The sequence below is a fragment of the Nothoprocta perdicaria genome, unplaced genomic scaffold (genome assembly GCF_003342845.1).
Source record: "Nothoprocta perdicaria isolate Ctin4 unplaced genomic scaffold, notPer1 scaffold_201, whole genome shotgun sequence".
NCBI lineage: Eukaryota > Metazoa > Chordata > Aves > Tinamiformes > Tinamidae > Nothoprocta > Nothoprocta perdicaria.
In genome coordinates this window covers 810,705-833,985 of record NW_020455217.1, presented here as the reverse complement: position 1 = coordinate 833,985, position 23,281 = coordinate 810,705, and the positions used below count along the sequence as shown (strand labels likewise).

Below are 23,281 nucleotides of genomic sequence, written 5' to 3'. Positions count from 1 at the left end.
TCAGCTGGCTCCCACAGGAGACTTCAGAAATAATCTTCCCTGATGTTGGTGCACATGTTAATTTATCTTGACAGATGATAATGAAGAGGCTGAAACCAAGAAAGGGTAGAAGGGATATCATTACTCTTGGGATGAGGGGAAAATGGAGAAGTCCGTAAGTCCAGAATTTACCCAAGATAACTTGAGATGTTAATCTTTGCTATTTCTGGTGCTAGAGATGGTAGATGCCAAGGGAAGATTGATTCACTCTGAATAGGATAGTCTGTGAAGGTTGTTTGCTTTTTATCTTCAATTCATATTACGGCTTGGTCTTATCAGCAGCCTATTTACAGAAATGAAAGTTTAGGAAGGGGTCCTTTTCTGTTAAAAAGTTCCTGTCCAATGCACCTGCAAGTTATATGGACAGACTCTTTGCCTGAAGGACTAAATTCTCAAATATTTTTGGGAAATGGCTTCATGGGTGCCAGAACCCTCACCTCTGAAGCTTAGAAACAGAAAGTTGCCCAGTTTCTTGGAACTGTGGTTTTATGTCCGTGTACCTCATGGTAATGTATAATTAGCCTTAATTAGCTTAATTAGTCCAGCAAACATTTTTTTTTTTTGTCTTTGGTGGAAGGTCAGTGTGTCCTCCCCTCGCTGGATCGGCGTTCTGGCCTGGCGCTCTTGGCAGTGTGAGCAGGATCCTGATGATGCCTGCGGAGCCCGCTCTGGCTGGMGYTTGGAGGAGCGTCACACGCTGCACTGCCTTGTAGATRCAACCCCCTGTGGCAGCCAGCTCCTTGAAACACCTGYGGCTTGCCCCCAGCATTCTGCACTYGCTGCCCGAGGATGCAGTGTGGTGACGTTATCTCCTGYGCTGAATGTCTGTGGAAGGACCCAGCTCTATAGTGGCGACAGTCACCCTAGGATTAATGTAGAATAACCTCGTCGGCGCAGTCTAGTGATCCTCATTGTGAGGCTGCAGGGAGGACTGAAATCCCCCCATCGCAGCTCCTACTGATGTGTGTTTCCTGATTGTGGGCGCTCATATTTTTCTTGTAATTACCAGTAAACTGCCTGAATAAGAGCTGAAACGCTTTTTCCTGACTGGCAGGAGCACAACACCCACTGATGAGTCAGGAGAGGAAGAGCTCCCACTTTGCGGGAGAAGGGTATTTGGGGAAAGGGAGGGGAAAAAGAGAAGAATAGCAGGCAGAGTGTTGTGGAATAAGTGACATTTGTTTAAAGACACATTAGAAGATTAATAATGGGAGTTAAAGTATGAAAGCAACAGGGCCTAAGTGTAATATTAATGGAACCATTTTCTTTGCCATCTCCTGCAGGAACTCTTTGGAAGCATCAGAGGGGAGGAGAGGAAATCGCTTTACAGTAATAACTGTTATTTATATAACAGAGCAGCATTGAATGCATCAAAATGTGAGGTTTCAAGGTAATAACTGGACCCTCACAATCATTGTTATCCTTTTAAAAGGCAATTTCTAGGATGGTGAATAGATGAAGGAAATAGTCCCAATCCTGAAACTGATAGTAAACAAGGTTTCTTTCATTATTATTGTCATTAGTCAATTCCCAATCTAGTAAGATTGTGTTTAAAAAATAAAATAAAAAAGGAAACAACTGGGAGAGATGAAGATGATAACCATCTTTGTAGCATTTGCTGGGACCATTTGATAGGCTCCTTAATGACTTACGGCTTAGACTTGGTTTCCTCTGGGTTCAATGTCAAAACTCCCATTGTAGCATCATTGCTTCGCTTGTTGTAGAGAGCAGGAGTAAAATGATGATGCGAGTAGTTCTCGGTCACCTTCTCTCGTCTAATGATGGCTGTGTACCAAATTCTATGACCAAAATCTTACGTGTTTCCATCACAGGATTTGCAAGTGATGTTTTGCAGGAATAGCCATGGTAGTCATGCAGATTGGCCCTGTGAAGCCATATAAGACTGCCCAGACGGTGCATCACAGGATTTGTCCTGGTAGGTCAGCTCAAACCAAGAGGCTGTCTCTCTCTCTGGGTATATGTAAAATGGACATTTTGTGATTGTGCTTCACGAGTAGAAAAACTGTTTGCACAAACCACAAGCCCAGTCTTTTTGCAGGGATCAGGATGGATTCATGAATCATTCATGAGGGAGGGTTGGGGGTTACAGGGAGGGATGATAATATTCTCCAAGCAGACAGAATATAACAATAACTTGACCAGCTCTCAATTTTAATAACCTATGGGTCTGTGAGCAGATCAGATAGATGAGTTTAAGCAAACCCTTGCCTCCCAAACTGGCTTTACAATTCAGACCAACTAGGTCATACATCAGTGCTGTATAAAACCTCTCAGATGCCGAGAGAAGTAAGAAGTTGAAAAAGAGGCAGAGGGGGGAGGGAAGGCACTGTCCTGTTTTCCATAATATTAGAATGAGAATTAAACACAAGCCTGGATTCATCCYAGTTCAGAGTAGCAGTTAAATCGGAATCAAATGCCATGGGGTGAATATTTTTGTGCTACCTTTTCTAAGGGGCCGCAGTTTTTCCCTCTAACTCAAAGAGGGAGCAATGGGAATGGGGGTCTGGAAGTTTTGGGGTGACATAGTACATGTCCTCGCGGAGGTGAGACTGGGCAGTGCTCACTCTGGGAGAGGTGGGAAGGATGATGAAGCAGCCTGTCTCTCCAGACAAGTYCTGCTGGCTGGGATAATGAAAAAGAATTGAATCAGTGAGGACAGCTGACACACTTCCCTGTTGCAGAGAGGTTTGCACTGTTATGTTAAGGCATCTTTTATAGATTTTTGAGAATTAGGGAGAATGTGATGCTGGCTGCTGCTAGCAATCCTAACTGTTTGTGTGACAAGATGCAAAGCAAACTCTTGATGGAGAAGCCTCAACATCTACCAGAAAAGCAACCTGAGTGCAGGCCTTCTCAGTGGTAGGGTGCCACTGACAGATATCCCTTTGCCTCTCTGTGTGTACTCAGGCCTGCAAATGTCAAAATGTTTGTGGTTGGGTTCTGATCCTGTGTTTGTTATCAGGATGGTCAGAAGTAGGAGGACTTRATGATCTGAGCCATGACTTTAATCATCTTAGATGTTACTTATTTATAACACAGAACAAAGTCTATGGATAATTCTATTGTTTAATTAAGCTTATTACTGTGAACCTGATCCTGTTGTTGCTACACCGATGCAGCTAATTTGGTATCCCCTCTGAGAAGGCTCATAAAAAGTTAGGAGAGATGTAATTCACTCTCCTCAGCCTTTGCTTTAGAAGACAAATATGTCTGGTTCTGGTGTTTCTCTTTCATGACCCAGTGTTGGTGCCAATTCTGCTCTGATCCCACCAGCTGGTCCTGCACTCTAGTGCTGCTGCTTCCCTTGTGCCTGAGGGCTGAACTGTTCAGAACTGTTCAGCGTTTGGAGTACCAATTTGTGTTTCTTCCTTCTTGTTCACTACAGGCTTTTTGTGTGCGTATGTGATTTACTTTCTGCAGCTGAGGGTTTTTTTTTAAATATTTTCTTGCTTTCACCTCCCAAACCTTTTCCTGTTATTGTGCATTGTATTTAAAACTCAATTAGCAGTTTGCTAATAAAACGGATGCAAAGGGAAGGAACCCATGTCAGACTTCAGCGAGAGGAGAATCCCTGTCTTTTCCATGCAGGAGCTGAAAGAAATTGGGGAAAAGGCAGGAAGACATTGAAGTAGCCTATTAAATTACTGAGGRCTGAGTGTCAAAAAATAAATAAATAGAGACTCTGTGGATTGATGAAAGTTGGATGTGAAGGGCTATCACATCTATGTGGCAGCTCTTTAGCATCTCACTTTGGTATGACTCAGCAGGAAAAGTTGATTTCTTTCTAACAGTAAAGCAAGGAGAGGAAAACAATCCTGAGATGCGTCAGCAAAGGGCTTGGGTCGCATAGTTGTGTAATTGGATCGAACTCCTTCATGAAGTTTAATTAATGCGATTGCATCTTATGGGATATGGGTGAGGTTTTGGTTGTGACCTTTTTCCACCTTTGTTCATCTTCTTCCCCTGAGCCTCCTCGTGGTCCCCTCCGCTCCTAGGACACCCTTGCAGTCTGGGCACTAGCACCTGGGCACAGAGGCAGTAGCTGGGTTAGCCAGCTGAAGGAGATACTCGTGGTAGGGTGTGATTTTTTCCTGTGGAGTAGGTACATAGAGAAAAGTTACTCTAAAGGTCATTTCAGAGTACTTACTAAGGACAGATGATTACCTAAATTAGTTGGTCTAAATTGCCTTCTGTGGGGTTCCTATTCTTTCCATTTCCAGAGTCCATAAAGACTCTGAATTTAGTYTGAATCTCCCATCCATGCTGTGCTCAGCCACCTAACATTGACACTGATCTCCACGCATAATACACTTCTCCTGGAGAGTTTCCCACGCAATTCAAACAGAGTTGCCTTCTTGTCCACCTACCAGCCATCCAAACAAATGCTGCAGAAAGGGGTTGGGTGAGGAGCTTTCGGGCTCAAAGGTGAGCAGTGTTTATGCACCTTTTCTGGGTCTGCCAACCACTGTGTGGTTTTCATAACTTGCTCTCTTTGGTGGAGAGACCCTTCCCTCAAATGCCCTGTTAATTAACAGTGCTCATTTGGGTTTGCGTGCTATTTGGATCCTGTAGGTTGAAGCAAAAGTGTCAAGTTTCAGTGCCTCTAAATGGAAAGCCTAAAGTGATATCTGGTATCCACACTCAGCATGGTAGATCCTTGTCTTGGATACATCTTTTAGGGATTTTTAAGCTATGGCTATCTGCGAACTCTCCACGTTGGTGAAAGCAGAAAGCCAGTTCCTCAGATACTGAGACGTTTATCCCTTCCTCACCTTGACATTGCAGATATATCAAAGGCTATTTACTATCTATATATTCAATTAGTCAGCTGGCTGTGGCAAGCCTGGAACTTGGTCTTGGCATTTATGCACTCCATCGTTTGGTCTGAGCTGTGCATCCTCTGCAATGTACTGGTTCTTGCCAACCTGGGGAAAAAAAAAACAGCAAAGATGCTGCATAGTGATGCCACAACCTTAGCATCCTTGAAATGAGGGAGCTGCTGAAACAAGAGCAAATTGGCCCTAATGGTCAGGATCCCAGGAAGGGTTAAGAGGAAAACAGAAGCCCTGTTCCAAACCTTACTTACATAAATGTAAATCCATTGGCTTTACAAGTTGTCCCCAATTCCTTTAATCTGGAACYGACTGGAGGTTTGAGAAATGGCTCCATCTGGAAGGGGCAAATTATCAGATCTGGAAACATCGCTCTCCTTGCATCACTGACAATCTCTAAATCCTAAAGTATTGTACAGATTTGTGTGTGCTGGAACAGCCTTGGCTGACCCTGAAACGCAGCCACCTCATGGGATGGAGCCCCTCTGGGATGCTGTGATGAGCAGTTGTCTGGGCACACAACATGTTTGGGGTTTGTGTGCAACCAGAAAGGAACGGAGCATCATCTGGGAATTTACAACAGTTTCATTTTTGGCCTCTACATCCTCTGGCAGTCTCTTTCCCTTGGTTGTGGTGGTTGTCTGCACTCAAATGCAGAATCCCACAGCTACACTGAGCATTACTATCTCTCAAATCTGTGATTATAACTATAAATCCTGATTGACTTATCCTTCCCCACCCACYCTCCYCTTCCCCYCCCCCCCCCCCCCTTGGAATTTTGCATATTATTTGGCTGGAAGGGCACTTGGGATTAGTGCAGTTATTTTTCTTGTATTTATACTCTCTGCTGACTTAATTAAGTTCTTGCTTGTTTGTGGTGTCACTGAGTTTGCTGACTCCACCAGGGCTTCCACTGCTCTCCTCCTAAAATCTGCAGCTGATGCTGATCACTCGAGACCATGGAAATGGGTAGAAAAGCTTCCTCTCAAAATTCTACTCAACTTGATGTTATTGAAACAACAGACAAGRGGGAAAACAGTGTTTCCAAGTTCAGTCTGTTGTTATATAGGTTTAGGTGGAAGGTCTTTCTGGTTTGCTTTTCCAATCCAGCTTGCTGGAGTCTTGATTATTTATTCCCTGCCTCAACATGACCTTAACACCTCAGCAAGGTTAAGTCACTCATTYCTCTTTCTCCCTGCTTTTCTCTCCTCATCTTGGGGAACTCTCTCAACAGATTTTTCTGGGGGATTTAATAGGACTTACCTAGTTCCAAATCACATTATTTGAATTTACAGATCGGGCTTTATCCACAGCTGCTTTTGTACAAGAGGATGGTTCCAAATGGTTTTCCAGCCTTGGAAATAGCACTTCCACTTCAGACCCCTCTCTTACTCCTTTGTGCTCTTCTGATTCTGTCTTGTTGCTGAGATGTTTCATCAGCTGCCTTGCATCTAGATTGGTATTCAAACAGGTGGATGAGCTGTACCAGAAGAGCAGGACCTTGTCTCATTAGAGCGCTTTCTTTTTCCCCTRTGCATCAGACTGGGGAGTGAGAGAAGGAAATGAGACCTGTCCAACAGATACCTGCCCTCAGGATAGCAGCAAAGASTGTTTCTTTGCAGACACAGGGAGGACAGGGAGCACAGCCGTCCATCTTCCTAGAAACTCCCCGTCTGAGGGAATGCTATTTTGATTTTATGTACACAAAGCAATTATTAAAGAAGAGGAAAGAGAGGATGCATTTTAAGCAGCATAAAATAAACAGCCCTGAGCTGTTTTCCATCATCCCTTCTCTTCTCTTTCTCTCCTGAATTGGCTCTCTCTGGATAGCAGAAACAAGAAGGAAGCTCCATATAAATGCAGATTTTAGGTGTTGGCCAAGAGCAATAAATAGCCCTCTGCTACTCAGATYAGACAAACATTATCAAGTCTCTTTGTGAAGGGCAGAGTTTATATTATTAAGGTTTTTTTTTTTTTTTTCCCCTCAATGAGATCCTTTTTCCTCTCYGAGTAATAGCGCATTGATGATTTTTTTTTTTATTTTTAAGCAGCACTTCAGAGATTATAATGGAAACACAATCCCACCTGTTTCTCCAGTGGAGCTGTGCTTGACAGCCTGGTAATGAGGAAGCTGGCAAATTTCTTAGAATTTACTGTATTACCAGCCTGAAGGGTTGATACTGAATCCAGCCAAGGGAGATTTGCAAAATTAGGCAAATTTGCAGCCCTTTCTGATCAGTTGATCCCCACAGATGAACCTGATTACTGGGGTTTCTGAGCTGATTGGGGTGAGTGAAACCAGGAGCTGTGGGTGGGTCCTGGACCTACTGGCAGTGCAGCCCATGGGAAAACAGAGTACAAATGTCCGGGAGAGGGCTTGGAGGTGATCCCCCCCAACCCTGGGGCATCCTCTGCAGCTGATATGTCCTCACTGGACATGTGCATGTGGAGGAGTGGTGTGTTTTCTGGTGTTTCTTTGGTATGAAGTGTTCTTGGGTTGGAGAACAAGGAGAAATTCATTCAGATCCTGGGTATTAGCTCTGCTATGTGCATTCCTAAATCTGGTGGAACTTGCATTGCAATTTCTAATTTGAGGATCTGTTTGCTATGGGTACATAAAGTGTTTGGAGGAGTGTGTTTGTAATGTAAGTTGGAAGAGGTGGTAGGTGTGACCTTACCTCAGAGGAGAGACCTGAGAAATTATGGATGGATTCRTAACTTCTTACCTTGCAGGACAAAGTTAGAGAAAATGAAATATCTTCTGTTTGCCCAGCCAGTTTGCTTGGTTAAATCTGGATGTTCAAGCCACCAGGCTAGAGATGGCAGTTGCGTTGTTCAGGACAGCTTATCACCACAGTATTATGAAAAGCATCTTACAGAAAGTGGACATTAATGAAGTTAATAAACTTATTAGGGAAAGGTCAGCTGAACACTCTTTGTTATATAGTATATAAAACTCCCAGAAACATCTGTCCATGTTATTGTATTTAAAAAGTGGCTTTCTTAGATTGTGGTAGCCCTATGGAGGCAGCAGTGACAGGCAGTGAGGCATGTGATGGTGCCAGGCTCGTTGCACGCACTGACCTTTGCTGCTCTTTTAGCACTGGTCGAACCCAGCTGAGGATGCAAAAATGATTGAATCTGTGTCCCCTGGTGCTTTTAATAGGATGAGTTGCTCTGTCTCAGCCCCGCTCCAGGAAGACAGCTGTCGACACCACTAAAACCATGCAAGCTGACAGCGCTGCTGTCCCGCCCTCAGCTCCTCCAGGAACACGGAGCAGGGATGAATTGCTCAGGGAGGAATAACCTCAGACTTCTTCAGGGGAAGAGAGGACAAGGCGAAAGACTTCCAAGTATCTACCGTTCACATTGCCGTAGCTGTGCTTAAGTGGAATTAAAATATTAAACCAGCCATAAAGAGTGAATGGCCACGTTCCTGCCTTCCCTTCCCCCTGGGGCTTGCCACCGTGGGGCAGGAGAAATGACAGAGGGTGTTTCTTAGAGGAAAAAATAGAGTGAATTTGTTTGCTTTGGGGGAGTGACCGCTGTCATGTCATTTACAGTTTTTTTTGGCTCCCTGTAGTCTGGTGTTTTGCAAGTATCTTTTTGTCATTCTTGCTGTCTAATCATTAACTTGGAGTGCTTAATTAGAAATTTGTGCTTTATGGAAATTTGCAATTGAAAAGTCACKTGTTACTTAAGTTTTGAGTAGCTGTAACTTGGCTCTTTTCTATGAATATCTATATTGATGCACGTTTTTGGCTTATAGCCCCTTGGGTTCGTGCTTTCTCTGCTGGTTGTTATGAAAATTTGGGCATATTGAATTAAAACATAGATTTTTATAAAAGGGATGTTTATCTGTTATGATGATAATGTCGCATGGGAAAAGATGTTTCCAACCAACTCTTGAGAAATGCTTGCTGTCTGCTAGCCCATGTTGTCTTCACACAATTTAGGTACCCTAAATTGGAGRCATTTATTACGATGGGGAGGAGAGAAGTGATTTCTGAGGCTAGCAAAGTTCAAAGATTTGACTGTAAGTTTTCAGGATTAAAGATTTACTTGATGCATCTTCACATATTTAATAGACAGGAATGGATGAAAGGGAATTTAAATAAAGATTTTAGTTCATACTTAATGATGCTACTATTAGATGAGCTTTGGCACTGCATCCCAAGACATAAAGTTTTAAAATCAATCTTTTTTTAAAACATTAAATGACCTTTTTCATCCGCTAGCTGCAATAAATAAAGATTAGTTCAGCCTCATTACCCAGTCCATTCTGTGGACCGGTTTAATATTTGGCAACACTAACTAGTCTCCCAAAATGCAAGCAGACAAATTTGGGGTGGGTTCTGCCATGAGCCCGCAGGGACATGGGAAGTATCATGATTAGTAGTTGGTTTTTGTGAGTGCCACCTGCATCTTGGGTCACAAGTTGTCTGTCTGTGTCCCCTGTGTCGTATAGTGTGAAAARGTGTGGGGGAAAAGGCAAGAGAAGAAGACACCTGAGTGCACTGGTATGTGTAGCCCCAATATGCGCCCCTTCGACAGTAGCTCCACAGCTCCTGTGCAGATGTGTGCATGCACTCTTCCCTGCTTCCCCTGGCCCAGCCAGTTGTCTGGCACTCATAATGTCTCCTTATGTGGTGGGGTGCTCTGGTCAGATGGTTGCAGTCAGTCTGCTCAAGGGCTTCAAGCTTCCTTTGAGGTCAGATGGTTGCACAGTTTGGGGAGTGCTGCAGAGCAATGCACACCTCCAGGAGATAGCCAGCTTGCTTTGCTTCAGCTGCCAGTTGGTTTACTTATTTAACTCTTTTTTTTTTTTTTTAAAAAAAAGCCTTTCAAAACTAAAAAAAAATGGTACCCAGCTGCTGGAGTTAGTTCCGTAGTTCCCTGGCACASCATCTAACAGCCAACAGAGCCTTGCTAATCCCCACATTGCCAACCCATGCAGAGCAGGGCCTGATTCAGTGCTGAGCAGGGACTCAGTAACCCCTCAGTTGTTCTGTTGCTGTGCGTGCCATCACTCCCTTCAGAATGGTTTTGGGAAAGGCAAGGTGAGCATCTAATATGTACAACAAAAAAGGATGCTCTTCCTCYTCGGATAAGATTGAAGAGCTCCTTGCTGGAATGAGATCTCGGATTAGCAGGGATAAGCTTGTTGGGGTGCACCAAGTTCTGCCAGCTCATAAACACACACCATAATTAATGTCTGGCTCCAATTTCTTTCTTGCTTTCTATCAGGAAAACAAAAGTAATACCCCACGTTCTCTCCCTGCGCCTGGTGCAGATTGCAGTGGGCTGGCCAGGAGCTGAGTTCAGAAGTCAAGTGCTTTCTGTTTGAAAAATATTTGTCTTTTCCCACCCACTGCTGCCCACCCGCTTCCTGAAATACTCCCACTCGGAGAGCTGCTCGGCTGTGGTGGCCCTGTGCCAGCGCTGCTGGGAGCGGGCGGGTGGAGGGTTTGGGGATGCTGTTTGCACACCCTGTGGCCACCCCATTGCCCAACCTGGGGCTGCTGCCCGGAGCTCTGCCCCTGCGAGCAGGCAGGTAACGCAGCAGGACACGGGCCACCCACACGTCTGGCGAGCCTGTTGGTGGGCAAAGCAGATGGGGAGGCCGCGTGCGGGAGCGGTGCGCCATGCACTAATAAAAACTCCYTCAGGAGCAGGTGTGCCGACACCACCAGAAGGGGAGTGGGAATTAGGGGGTTCTGCCCCAACCTGATGGCTCTTGTTTGTGCCCTGCTCTCCGCAGCCGCCGTGCTGGATGACCCCATGGAGTGCAGCCGGGGCGAGAGGCTGTCCATCACCCTGGCGAAGAACCGCATCAACCGCGCGCCGGAGAGAGCGGGCAAGGCCAAGGTGGAGGTGGACATCTTCGAGCTGCTGCGGGACAGCGAGTACGAGACAGCRGAAACCAGTGAGTCCTCCCGTGTGCGCGCGGCTTCCGCGAGCTCCCCGGGGTCGCCAGTCCAGCAACACTCTTTTTCATACAYATGGGGATGCACAGGCTAAAAACACCGCTTTTGGTCCAAGCTAGCAGTGTGGCATCCTGCAGTGAGATCTTGCTTCCCGGGCAGCCCCTCATGGGCTGCAGGTGAGAGACGCCGTGGGCGAGTTCGGTGTGGTTACATTATTTTATGCATGAAGTGGAATTTTCAAGCCGTGTTTAAAACGGTGTGCGTTAAAGTGAGCTATTTTTGAAAGAGCCATATACATTCTGTGTCACTTGAGATGCCTTCCGTGCAAACAGATTTCTAGTATAGGTGTTCCTTCATATGCCCAATATGTCAATCCACATGCTTATGAATAAGAAAATTCGATTGTCAGTGTCTTGCAATCTCTCAGGAGCCATAGCTTCTATACGTAGGTAGGAAAAACCCTTTGCAATAGAATAATATTCCTTTAGAATAACATTTAAGACAACCTTTAGAGTTCTGAAGAGGGTGATTAGTTTTTTTTTTTAAAGTTGCTTTGAAAACATTGCAGAAACCATTTCAAATAAGAGCAGTTTTAGATTAGTTTCCCTGTGGCTTTGGTTGTATAAGCCTGTGTAATCTGCAGAGTACCATAAAGTTGAGGCGGTGTTTATAAATGGGGCTGGGTTGTTGTATTTTTACGGAACTTTTGCCCCAGTTCTGCACAGTGCTGAGTGCCTGCATGCCTGGCAGGCTGAATGGGTACCCTGGCACTCAGCACCGCTCAGGAGCGGGGCTCAGGGTGCTGCTGCCTTTCCCAAATTAGTGCGTGTGCTGGTAATAGAAGTGTTCGATTAGCAAGTACCTGCGTGTCTATTTATAGAGACGTCGCCCGTGAGGTGGTTAAATGAAAATCATAGCGTGCAGCTTCACAGGGAGCATTTCAAACGACAGCTCTCCCTCTGCCTTTCAGGATCCCTTGCATCTCCCACTTTTTTTGCTCTGTCCATTAGCCCAGGATTGCGCCCATGCTGTTCCTTCTCGGTGGGCACAGCAAGGGAGTGCATCCAGTTGCAGTGGCCMGGTCACCTGTCCTAGGCAGGAGGCATGGGGGAAGCCGGTGTGAGTGCCTCCAGGTCCATTCCGGCTTTTCCCCTCCATATTATCACAGATCTCCAAGTAAACCTCCTAGAGAGTGAGCAAATTGCTGCTTTTGTTTGCTTTACCCTTTTGTCTCCAGCCTTGAAAGAAATGATAGCAACATTTTTAGTTCTGTTCTTTTTTCCTTTCTCACAAATCTTGTTTATGTTGCCCTGTTTCTGCTATTTTACCTTCTTTCAGGAAACTGGCCAGATTGCTAAATGACCCCAGGGTTGTGGTAAAGATCTTGAAATGAATTTTTGTTGCTTGTGCCGAAGCAATGTTGCTCAGAATTATTTCTTTTTGGAAATATAATACTGATTTGAGAAGGAAGTATTTTGCAARGATGTGTTGATCTCAACAAATGTGGTGTCTTGGGAGAAAATGGAAATGAGATAAATGAGAGAGTCATCTTCCATTTTGAATTTTCACTTGGTGATTTACTTTGTTTTGTCTACTTTGACTTGCTGAACATAAAAAGTTAGAATTTGGAGCAAAATGTTTTGATTTTGCTGAAGTGAGATTTCACACAAAGTTTTGCAATATGCTATTTGTCTTTTCTCCAGAGGGAAAAATGTCTTGAAGTATTTCTCATGAAAAGAAAAATCTGGATTTTGCATGGCTCAGCTATTAATGTCGCTAAAGTTATACTTCATTTATATTGATAGCAAAGGAGAATCAGATCCTTAACTTAAATTTCAAGGCTATCATCGTTTTCAAATGGCTGCCTTGTTGGCTTTAACACAGCACTGATGCTTGTTATCACACGTAATATTAATAAAAGTAGTTTAGATGTTTTAACTTGTGGCTGCAAAGCTGTTATCTGTTTAATGCCGTTTTCAAATTTCACGCTCTCTGAATCATTCTTAAGTATCGGAGCCAGTATGTTTAGTTGAATGATGCAAGGAATGTTGTTGCATCTCATTGGTGACTTTTCATACACAGTTAATACTTTCAGAAAAGTACTCTTTGTGAGTTAGTTTTTATTTTAGTGTTGAGCTAWTTTTCCTCCCCTCACTTTTTTTCCCCCCTCCTGACTCAGACATCTAACTGTTATGGGTGCATAAAACTCGCAGTTTTTACAGGCGGTAAAAAATRAGTTGATCTTAATCACAGTCATGCATGATTTGCTATTTCAGCTTTATATATTCAGGTAGACAAACACTGACTGTTCCTGTAAGCAACATCTGCAAATTACTGTGTTTTGAAATAAGTTGCAGGTGAAAGGATATGGAGAGAGGTGTTTTGCCTTTGTAAGCAAAGTCTGTTTTCTCTGTGTATTTGATGTTTCAACTCCTTTTACAGAGATCCAAAATGGCTTGTTTAATCATGTCTTTATCTAAAACACCTCATTCCCTTTGAGATCCAGGGAGGGGTGGATTTTCCCATTTATCACTCTGTCTCTGACTGCCTTGTGCTTTTGAGTCTAGGAAGATGCTTTCTGTGGCTAATCCAAACATCTCAGGGCAGGTCAGCAGTTAGGGTGAGCAGTCAGAGGAGGTTTAATTTACACTGATTCATGCAAACATTTCAAAGAACCTGATCTGTGTGTTCAGTGACTGCTAGCTCAAATGGGATGGTACCTGCGTGTCCCCTGCACCTTCTGTTCATGCATTTGGCAGGTTTAGTAGAAGAACTGAGTCCTGACCATTCCCTGTCCTTCAAGATCCTCTGGTATGTTTTGCAGTTACAGAAATGTTCAGGTAGTTGCATATCTTCCCTGCTCATTTATTTTCAGTTAGAGACAGGAATGGTCTTTGCTCGCTGCTTTAAGCTCTTGTACCTGGTAGCTGTGTGTAGCATGGGAGATGCTGCGGTTTGTGCTGGTTGTGGGGATACTCTCCCTGGAGCACTCTCAACTCTGCTTTGTACAGAGGGAGCTCGGGTGAATGCTTGCAGAGCTGAACAGGGAGCAAATCCCATGCTGCACAATGTATTCCTCATATGGCTTCCGTATGTTGAAATAGGAACAGATTTCCATGGCACGGGTACCACCAGTACCTATGGTTTTCAGGTTAGTTGATGTTGTCTGCAGGATAGTGCCACTGAAGTGCCGGACGTAGTATCGGGGATGAATTTTTGGTTCGAGGCTGACATTGCTGCAAGCGCTTATGTGAATCCACAGTGCAGGATGCTAACAGGGTGAAACCTCTTCTCCTTGTTGATGCCAACAGCRTTAGGTAATGTTCTGCAATAGGAAATGTGTCTGGATTACAAGGGGAGCTCTACCACCATGGTCTAAGCCTCTGCCTCGGGCATCTCTGCTTCGTTTCCATTCATTCTCCTGATTTCCACTGGAGGTTTCACCCTTGGAGTGATGAGCTGTTTCTCTTTTCTCTGACAGTTGTTACAACTCTGTTGCTATGACTACTTAACCCACGTTTTGTTCTCAGCTAGCGGAGACAAGAGGAAAGGTGTCTGCCAAACTTTATCCTGTGTGCACAGCAAAATTTCCCCCAGGACTTTTGCCTCTGTGTCCTGTGGATAAACAGGACCCTCAGCAGCACCTTGCTCCTTGATGCTGAGTGCAGGAAACACAGGGGTTCACTGCAGCCTGGAGGGCCTGACGAGTGCTGCTGCATTAGAGTGTAGAGCTTTCAAATTGCTGGGACTCTTGCTTAAAAAGAACTGCTGAAGAGGTGTAAGTGCCAGTAAATTCTTTTAAGCACAGAGGAAAAGCAAGTGCTGGATTCCTTTGAAGAGGCTGCAGAGGAATATTGCTCAAGTGCTGTAACTGGCTGAGATGGTGCAGGGTGAGAGTGTGGAAGGAAGAAAAACCCCACAGAAGATGTTTGCATATATCACTGGCACTTTCTGTAAGAAGTTTGGGATATTAGTATACTTAGGGGCCTGCTAATGCAGAGAGCTTAGTTCTTTCTCAGCCTGATTCTCTGGTAGTCTCGTGCAGAGACTGATAGTAGACATATGGTATGTTCTTAACTCTTGCTCATCAGAAAGCCTCCATCACCTTTCCAAGCAGAAAGGTGAAATCCAGAAGTCCAGGCCTTGGGGAGAGATCATGGAGTTTTGCTGACCTCCAAGAGCAGCTCCTCTAGGTTTGTAGTGAGGAAAATGGCAAGGGAGAAGCAGTTGTGGAACTGGACCTGAGGCAGAGGTTTTCTGCATTAATTTTTGTATGCCTTGCTTGTGCTAAATGTATATTTCAAAAGCTCCTACCCGTGGAGTTATTGAACAAGGCAGTCTGCATGTGAGAGCAACTGAAATTTCACCATTAATTGTGTAAGCATCCTTCTTAGTTCTGCCCTCTTACTCAGGTAGAGAAGTAAAACCAGTTCCCCAGAGTCACAAACCGAGTCTTCAGCTTTTGGTCTCATGTTCTAAGCCACTAAACTATCGAGGCTTACTGAGTCCTGGACCAGAAATGTTCCTCTGATTGGATCTTGTGCTCTAGACATTCGTTTGCTGAATATTATATTGAATCCTGTAGCTCACAGAAATAAATAAATAAAGCACGGTGTGCTCTCATTTGATGTCCAGCCTTGATTTAAAAACATCATGTTGATAGAAAATCTACCATGTCCTGTAGTTATGACTGTTTTGATGATTAATTTACCCTCACAGCAAAAAAAAAAAAGGTCTGATATGAATTTTTCTGGTTTCTTTTCCCAGCCCGTGTATGTAGATAACTTTATTACAAGTTACAAGGCTTGTCTGACAAATAAGCCAAAGACCTAAAGTAAGGATTGTGCATGTGWGGTTGCTGTGGCTTCTGCGGTGCAGTTAGGAAGAACTCATGTGTGTTGGCAGCACTGAGCTGGGCAGGTGGCCTGATCTTCCCAAATAAGCAATAATCCAAGTGACCCTTGCAGAGTCCTGGAGTTCAGAGGCTCTCACCTCTGTCTGTGAGGCTTTGTACAGGCAATCGGTTCTGGAGGAGCATTTCTGAGCCATATGGCTGATTGGAGTTGCATCATGGAGGTGGCACCAGCTGGGGTAATCCTTGGAGTGCCATTTGGCTAAATTTGTGCTGTGAATTAAAGGAACAAAAAAGACTGCAGTTTCAGCCGCAAAGCTTGTGGGGAGAGATTTAACTTCTTCATTTTGTCAGGGTCTTTTTATTGTTCTACTAACCTTGGTGGCATGGAGCCAGAAGATTAACTACTGCCAGGGCAGGGGAGAGAAAAAAAAAAAAAGAAAAAAGAGAAGAAAAACAATAGTGCAGTAATGCAATCCTTGTTATTACCACTAAGCTCTGCAGACGGTAAAGTGAAAAAAATCATTTGAGTTTGTTTCCTGTGATATGATACTTTAAAGCTAGGTCACTGCTGTGTTTAGTATCTTCCATAAACTGCACTTAATAATTGTCCCTGAAGCAAAGCAGATTGGGCTAAAGAGGGATATTTTAAAAGTGTGGGAGCTAGTTTAGAGTCAAAGACAGGATTTGGGGGCTTGGAGTTGAACTCGGGTGGGATTTGGAGGGGAAAGGCAGAGGTGATGGACGTAGGCCAAGTGACAACAGATTGTGTGAAGGAGGAGATGACACCAGGTGACCTTTGTGCAAGGCAGATAGTGTAGGCAGCATTGCCAATGGGAAATTGAGGATAAAGGCATCTCATCTCACATGTGCCTCCTCTCTCCGATGCCCGCAGTGTGCCAGATCCTTCCCAAAGGGGTGGTAGGCGTCCTAGGACCTTCCTCAAGTCCAGCGTCRAGCTCTATCATCAGCAATATCTGCGGGGAGAAAGAGGTAAGTGGAAACGTCCCACATTGGGATAATTCTCTACTGTCTTCTCCACTCATGGCGGGTGCCCGAGTCCTTGAACTGCCTTTGATAGTTCCTGGCTGTGACATGACCTTGTGTGCAGCCCCTGTGGAAAGTGACACTCCCTTTCCTGCCTGCTGCTACTCCATCACTGCAAACTCTTTTTATCTCTGTCCGACTGTGTGCCTGATTTAATATTTTATAAGCCTTGAACCATCTTGCACTGATCTAGCTCTGCTCTGGGAAAAAGAAATTGAGTTCTTTTCTCATACTTCATCCTTTTAAAGCCAGATAACATCTCTCAGCCATTTAGCGGACTCTCTGAAGCCTCCGAGCAGGGGGAGTGTCTGCAAGTGAGCGCTGTAAATAGCTTGCATTCACAAATGAGTGCTGTTCCTTGCTCCCTGAGAGTCACAAGTGTTAAAGAGATGGAAGAGATCTTTTAGACCTAGTGCTCTCGGCTATAGTGGGATGGGTCTCTTGAGTGTATTTTGTTGTGCTTTCTCCAGTTAAATGTCCCAGACAGGTGCTCCATCCCAGGCAAAGACAACTCTGTGGTAACAGATTGCAAGTATGTTTCCCCTGAAATTCATATGCAGTCTGATCTCATCTGTCTCTTCATTTTTTCAGAAATGAAAGGTGAATTTTAGTGCACTTTTTGGGTGTTTTATTCTCCAGCTTGATCCCATCCACCCTCCTAGTGGTGTAAACCCGCAGTAACTSCCCGTGATTTATGTCACAGGAGCATCAGTCGGTGCCATTGAGTTAAATGTTATACAGCAACACAGGCAGAGACATTGTACTTGCAGACATCCATCACTTAAAGAGTATCCACGCTTTTTTGACTGAGATGTGGGAGGATGGAGCAACTGGCCTGAGATTCACAAGGAACATGTGGCAAAACTTGGAAGTGAACATGTATCTCCTGAGTTGGTCCAGGGATTCTCTTTCCTCTATTAGCAGTGGTTACTGAAAGCCTCCAACTGCATCTGGCTTTGAGGATAATCCAGAGGCTTGCGCTGTAGCTGCCCTGTCCGCTTTAGTTAAAGGYATCTGCCCCCTTGCTAACAGAGCTCCAGGTGAGCACTGCAGAGTGAAATCAAGGCAGATAGCAGCTTATTCCTCCTTAAATTTCCTATTGCTAACCAAGCAGCTTATGCTGTCAATAAAGCAGCCGTCACCACTTGCTAACAGCCTTTCACAAGAGGGGAGAGACGAGGGGTATGGGGTGGGATCTTCCACAAGGACTGATGATGGAAGAGGAGAGGGCTCGATACTACTTTAATGAAGCAGAAGCAGATGTTTCCCTTTTGCTGTCTGCTATTTCTTCCAAATCTTTCACTCAGCAAAAGGAAAACAATACTCCTTTTCCTTGTTTGGTCAACTCTCTGTACTTTTTGCTTGATCTCCTTGCCCGCTGGCTCCTGTGTGCCCAGATGTGCAGCAGAGCTGTCCTGGAGGAAGTCCTCCGGTGGTGCCTCACCATCTCCTCTGCTTTCCCTGGGCTGTATTCCCTGGGAAACAGCATCCCACTCGTGCTGCCTGCTCTAATTTATTAATGGCAAGCACCGTATTATTAGGACTTGCATTTATAGTCCCACTGGAGTTTGCCTGCCTTATGGCCACCTGTTTCCTCACTTCTGATCAAAAACAAAGAAAAACCCAAAGCTTCTGGCTGCCGCATCTGTTTCTCCATCTCCCGAGCCTTACCAGTGTGGAGTCATCTTGTTCTTCCCTTCATCTCTTCTAATTATCTGACGGCACGTTGGTACTCCTGGTACGGGCGGATTTGCAGCACGTCATCTGTCTAGCTGGGATCCCAAGAGCAATGATCCGGGGGTCTCCAAAACAGGCTTTGTAACTGCCTGCCTGCAAAGCATCCTCGGAATTTACTGAGGTAACAAGCCCAAAATCAGGTGTGGGGCTGGTTACAATTAGTTCCCGAGCTAATTATGYTGAACTCATCCGAAATGGCTTCCTGTGCAGTAATCACATCCCCTGTTGCCTTGCTCTGAGTGGCTCGGCAAGACTCTTCCTGATCCGCTTCTTCTCAGGGCTTCTTGTTGCTGTGATAATTATTTTCCTTTGCCATTGAACAAATCCCACCCTCCCTTCCTCGCTCCGGTGATTCTTCTGTAGTTTTATTGGAATATTTCACTTTCTGCCTGCTGAGCATTTCACACCAAAGGTTCTTTATGGTAGATTTACTTGTTTTTATTTCTCTTTCCTCTTTGATTATRTTTTCTTTTCCCTCCTCCCCGCTTAGGTTCCCCATTTCAAAGTGGCTCCAGAGGAGTTCCTGAAGCTGCAATTCCAGCGCTTCACCACCTTGAACCTCCACCCCAGCAACACCGATATCAGCGTGGCTGTGGCAGGAATCCTCAACTTCTTCAACTGCACCACTGCCTGCCTCATCTGTGCCAAAGCTGAATGTAAGTAGTTCCCAGGCAGGGCTCAGCATCTCCCTGCTCCCGACTACCTTGGGTTTTATTGCCCTCTGTGTGGCTGGTGCCTCCTGCTATGGAGAATTTGCCRCCAATCCCACTGCTTGTTTCTCTGCCTGTGGAGGCAGAGCAAACTGGAACAGGGCGACCTGCCAGGCAGGTTTTGCACCCTGTTGCCGCGTGGAGGTGTTCCTGGTGCGTGCAAGAGGTGGAAAGGGGATGGGGAGAGACTGCCTGCCTTCTCTTTGATCATCTGAGGAGTGGTTTTCTTGCACGGGTGGGTTTTCCAAATGGGCGGGGGGGGGGGGGTAAAGGCTAAAGCGTTTTTCTGGAGATCATTTCAGGCAAGTATTCCTCTTTTGTTATCTGTCTTTCCCCAAACCACACGCTTTGTGGCCTAATTACAGGACTTGATTAATAGTTGATGCGCTGCCCGCCCTCTTGGGCTCTGCAGCAGTACATCTGCTGGCAGCTGTGCATCTGGATGCTGGAGCCTTCAGCCTTCACCTCAGCAAGACCATATTCATCTCTGTGTAACTCGCCTAAAACAACTGAAGCAGGCTCTGCACTGTAGTGCTTTTTAGAAGAGGAAAGCTTGTTGTTGTTGTTTCTGTTTTGATGTCTTGCTTTCTCTGCTGTTGTTCAGTGTTCAGGGTTTCAGTGTTTTTTTTTTTTCTTAATGTCACCATGTGGATAGGTATAGTACTTATGCTGCAGTCAAATTCATTAGGACAAGAGTGAACAAATAACCCTAAATGAAAAAATGTACAGATCCTGCATGAGCTCTGGGACATTGGCAATATCTTAGCAGCAGATGCTATTCCAGCCTTTGTCTGTGGGTCTCATGCACATGTAGGAAAGGTGGCATCCTTTCTACCATCTACCAGCATTTCCAGATGTGCTAGTAACACAAAGCAGCATGGTTAAATCCTCAACATAGACAGAACAGTAAAAGAGTCCTTGACTTTTCATTTGGCTTTATGGACCCTTGGGAGCCCACATCCTCAGTTGATATAAATCAGGAAATGGATCTCAATAGGTATGCTCAGATGTACCCTAATAGAGGACCTGGCCTAAAATGATGCAATCAAAATAATGCAAATGTTCCTACCTTACTTTCAGTGCTGGTATTTTTTATTGTATAACCCTAGCCTTAAAGAAGAAGAAATAAAGATAGATGGGAGCAAGGAAGACGATTGGATTTTCTCACCTGCAGTGCAACACATTCATAGTTCTGCCCTTGCACTGCTGCCGGGCATGGAGCACGGGCACACAGTGTCTCATCTCTGTGGATCCCTGCTCTCTTCCACAGCTGCCTGCAGAAACATGCACGTACTTTCCATTGAAGGCAGCATGCTATTAATTTGATTCTTCATTTAACTGGATCAAAAACCTTGGGAACCAAATTACTTGCATTAAACTAACATCCTTTTAATTGAGTCAAACCAGTTTGTTTTACTGTATTCCTGGATAGCCCAGGGTCTAGGATGCGCTGTGCAACCTGAATCTTTCCTGGTGAAAGCAAGGCAAGGCTCCTGGATTTTAGTGCCAGCTCTAATGATGCTTTCTGGCATCACTTACTGGGACAGATCTGCTCAGCCCTCATCTCACTGACTTGAAATCGGTTCAGGCTTGGTAATGGGTACTTGGGGAGCTGCATCTAGCTTGGCTCCCACATCTTAAGAAGTATAGCGCAAAATGCCATAAAATTGAGACCACTGTGAGAAACCTGGGTAAATTCCTATCTTTATTTTCTTTCTTATTTTTCGGTCCAAGATTTTTATTGAATAAAGTGTTCTTAAAGTCTTCTGCAGCTTTGCAGGAGCACAATTTGCCGTGTTGAGCCCAAACTAAGCTTGTTATTCACAGCAACCTTTCTGATCCTATGTAGGTTATGGAATAAGGTGAAAAATTATCCCTACGGAAATCAAGTGGAGGGTTTAGGCAAAACTTAGGGTTAACTTAAGCATCCAAAGAAAAGTGTTTAAGTAGAGTCTAGGTCTTGTGTCCTCTGCACAGAGAAAATGCCCCCACCCTGGAAAAGATGAAGCCTGTGTGATCCAGAGAAGTCCTGGTTAGGGCTGTTTTAGTGGTTTCCTGTGGAGTTCCAAACTGCAGTAAAGGGACAAGGTGAGAGACAATGTGTTGTAAAGAGCTCTGTACAAACTTGTCTTGCTGAGAAACTCTTTGCTGTGAATAAGAGGCTCCTCGTCTAGGATGTAGTCATTTTAATATGTTGCTTTGTTACCTTTGTGAAGTGCTAGGAGTCCTTGAAAGCAGCACTTTACCTCTAATCTGCTGCATTGTATCGGTTCCCCATCCCTGGACCTTCTGGGTGAATGAACTGTTTAATAGACTCAAAGCTATGTTTAGGTTAAGAGAAGAGCTGTGACTCGAAATTAAGCTTTTCTTTTCTTGTCTCTCCGCCAGCTGGGCCTTGATTCTTCTTAGTTCTGTTCTTTTACTGTTCACAATTTTAATTTTGTTCAGTTCAACTTCTCCCCTCTTTTTTAAGCTGCGTTCCTGTAGGAACAAGATGTGCATGACCATGTAGCTGTCTGTGTCTTGCTAATGATTAAATCTGGCAGCCTGTTTGGTCAATCAAATTTGAGAGAGGGGGTTATTTCCTACATGAAAATAAGCAGCTGGATAGAAGAGATTCTATCAAATATGTTTTCTTCACTAAGCAAAGCTGCAGCAGGAGCTTTGATCTCTTATTAGACATCAAAGAAGCCATGCTGGAAGGAGCCTTTGCAATTACCTAACTGCAGGAGGAAACTTCAGTCAGAAATGCCAAAGGCAATAAGACGCGAGTCCAGGGAAGTCAAGTCTCATTCATGTGCATGCTCACTAATGATTGATTTTTTTCTTTAGCGCTCTCCTTGGCCACATGCAGTTCCCGGGTCTGTAGGCCACTTGGAGAGTCTTGAGCTACCCTGAGTGATGGCCCCTTTCTGTGCTGCTCATGTCTTGCGTGAGGGAATTTTCAGTGGAAATACAGGGAATATGGAAAGATAAATGGCAGGGAAGAAGGAGGAAGGAGTGATGTGATGTGGAGGTAGAAAGCAGGTCTTTGGAGATGTTGCCCAGTGATTGAACCATTGGTCTGCAATCACCTTCCTACTTTGCTCCCTGATTTCTCTGTGAAGCAGCAAACATACTACTACTTGTTTTCTTTTTCATTTTCTGTTTTGTTTTCTTTCTTTTAAGGATTTACTCTAGGAATCCGCAGTCCATAATTAAGTCTGCCCTGTGCTAGGACTATGCTCATGGAACCATAGCTCTTTTTATGTAGACCTAATTTTGTATTCTTAACATGATTTCTGCTTCATCTGACACACTGCGGAGCATTTCAGCCCCTGGGGGTACACGTCCTGGAAAATGAGCATCTCCCTCTCATAGGACTTCAGGATCTTCCAAAGTGTCAGGCTGTGCCCCCTTGGTTTAGGAGTTAGTAATGCAAAGGCTTACAATGAAGAATCATCTTCCAACAACCAATGATAACCAAAAAACGCCTCCATATGCAATAAGATAACAGAAAACATGCCTAAATTATGCAGTCCTGAGGGAATTTGTATGTTATTTCTTCCCTTAGGGTTTTCAAAGCTACTTTTTTGGGAAGCTGGAAAACAACTGGAGAAACTCCATCTTTTTCATACCACTGGTTGACTCTAGCCTTTCCAGTGTGCAGATGTGGAGCTAGTATGGGGCAGAACTGTTCCTGTCGGGGTGACCACAACTCCTTGGAGAGAAGCTGTTTGAACCAAGCACCCATTTTAAAGCGCCCATTTATTTTCCCTTTTATTTCAAGGCCTTTTAAACCTAGAGAAGTTGCTTCGCCAGTTCCTCATTTCCAAGGATACCCTCTCAGTCCGGATGCTAGATGACAGCCGGGACCCTACCCCGCTCCTGAAAGAAATCAGAGACGACAAGACAGCTACCATCATAGTACATGCCAATGCCTCCATGTCTCATACCATTTTGCAGAAGGTAAGTGTCTATTAAGTGCTACCTTTGTCAATGCTGTTGCTTCCATAGAATGAGATACTGTGCATGTATATGAGTGTGAACGTGCAAATACTGTGTGATGTTCAAATGCAAAAGTTTCTGCTGTAGCACTGGGTGTGATGTCTGCTAGGAAAGGAATAGCCTGGCCAC

The 23,281-nt window shown here is 44.6% G+C and overlaps 1 protein-coding gene across 1 annotated transcript in view; it reads left to right on the top strand.

Moving 5' to 3' along the window:
- Positions 1-23,281, top strand: part of GRIK4 (glutamate ionotropic receptor kainate type subunit 4) — a 93,822-nt gene that overhangs the window by 29,634 nt on the left and 40,907 nt on the right. Inside the window, exons 2-5 of the mRNA XM_026038116.1 lie at positions 10,654-10,818; positions 16,567-16,664; positions 18,946-19,111; positions 22,935-23,113. Coding sequence (XP_025893901.1) covers positions 10,654-10,818; positions 16,567-16,664; positions 18,946-19,111; positions 22,935-23,113 — 608 coding nt within the window. The remainder of the gene's footprint in view (positions 1-10,653; positions 10,819-16,566; positions 16,665-18,945; positions 19,112-22,934; positions 23,114-23,281) is intronic.